Source organism: Myotis brandtii, unplaced genomic scaffold (assembly GCF_000412655.1).
Source record: "Myotis brandtii unplaced genomic scaffold, ASM41265v1 scaffold154, whole genome shotgun sequence".
NCBI lineage: Eukaryota > Metazoa > Chordata > Mammalia > Chiroptera > Vespertilionidae > Myotis > Myotis brandtii.
In genome coordinates, this window is record NW_005355584.1 from 5,826,643 (window position 1) to 5,827,690 (window position 1,048).

General features: G+C 59.2%; 1 protein-coding gene across 1 annotated transcript in view; it reads right to left on the reverse strand.

Moving 5' to 3' along the window:
- Positions 1 to 1,048, reverse strand: part of FAM69C (family with sequence similarity 69, member C) — a 9,987-nt gene that overhangs the window by 7,978 nt on the left and 961 nt on the right. Inside the window, exon 3 of the mRNA XM_005861627.2 lies at positions 840 to 1,046. Within this exon, the coding sequence (XP_005861689.1) occupies positions 840 to 1,046 (207 nt within the window). The remainder of the gene's footprint in view (positions 1 to 839; positions 1,047 to 1,048) is intronic.

The following is a 1,048-nucleotide window of genomic DNA, read 5'->3' on the forward strand; positions in this document are numbered from 1 at the left end:
GTGGTGGGGGGGGGGGGGGGGGGGGGGGGGGGGGGGGGGGAGCTGCTCTGGGCCTTCACCTGCTGGCAGGTGCAGTGTAAGAGATGACTCATTGCAACAGGGGTGACCCCAGGCAATGGCCCCTGGGATAGAGCATCCAGATCAGATAGCATTATTGTGACACCTGGGTTTACCTAGGGAGGGGGGAGGAGAGAGTGGATTATCTTCCAATGACACTGCAGTCCCTCCTGCCACTGCAGCTCCTCCTCATTCAATTCCTCCGACACCGGAGAGGGAGCAAAAATGCACCTGCCCTGCAGAACAGTGCAGAGGCCACCATGTCCACCTGGGCAGGGTTGTCCCTGCAGGAGGCGCCCCACTTCAGTCCCTCTAGAAATCTTACCCGTGGAAGGGAAGCTAGCTAGAACCTCCAGGGAGAAAGTGCTAGAAAAATGTTGCACACTGTCATGGAGCCTGGACAGTTTAAAGACAGCATCCCCCAACTGGATTGTTGTCCAAAAGCCCCCACAGCCATCCTCCTCGTCATCCTATGTGGCCCCTCATCCCTGAAGACTGCTTTCTGCTCTCAGCAAGAGCTTGCTTTCCAGAACAGCCCCAGGGAGGACACGCCTCCCCTCTGGGGCCTGGGCTCCTGCCTTCCAGCCTTTCATTCCACCCACCCCCTGGAGTGGGGTGAGGTGCATGTGTCCTTTGAATTCTCATGAACTCAGCTTGGGCTGCGTGGGCTGTCCAGGCTACAAGGCAGCATGATGCTACATTGTGCCCCAGGATTTCAGAAATGCTCTCATTTAAAACCCTCCGTCCCCCACATGATGCGTCCACTCTCCAAGGGCACTCACCGTGAAGTCCCTCCTGATGGCAAAGTTCTCGGGCTTGACATCGCAGAGGTGGAGGCGGTGGGAGAAGTCGTTGTCGAAATGTCTCACCAGGTCCAGGAAGCTGAGGGCCATGTCGCTGACGGCCTGGGCCTGGCCCCGCGAGGCCCCGTCCAGCGGGAAGAGAGCCCTGTGATGGGGGCTGCCCGCTGCCAGGTACTCCACCGCGTAGA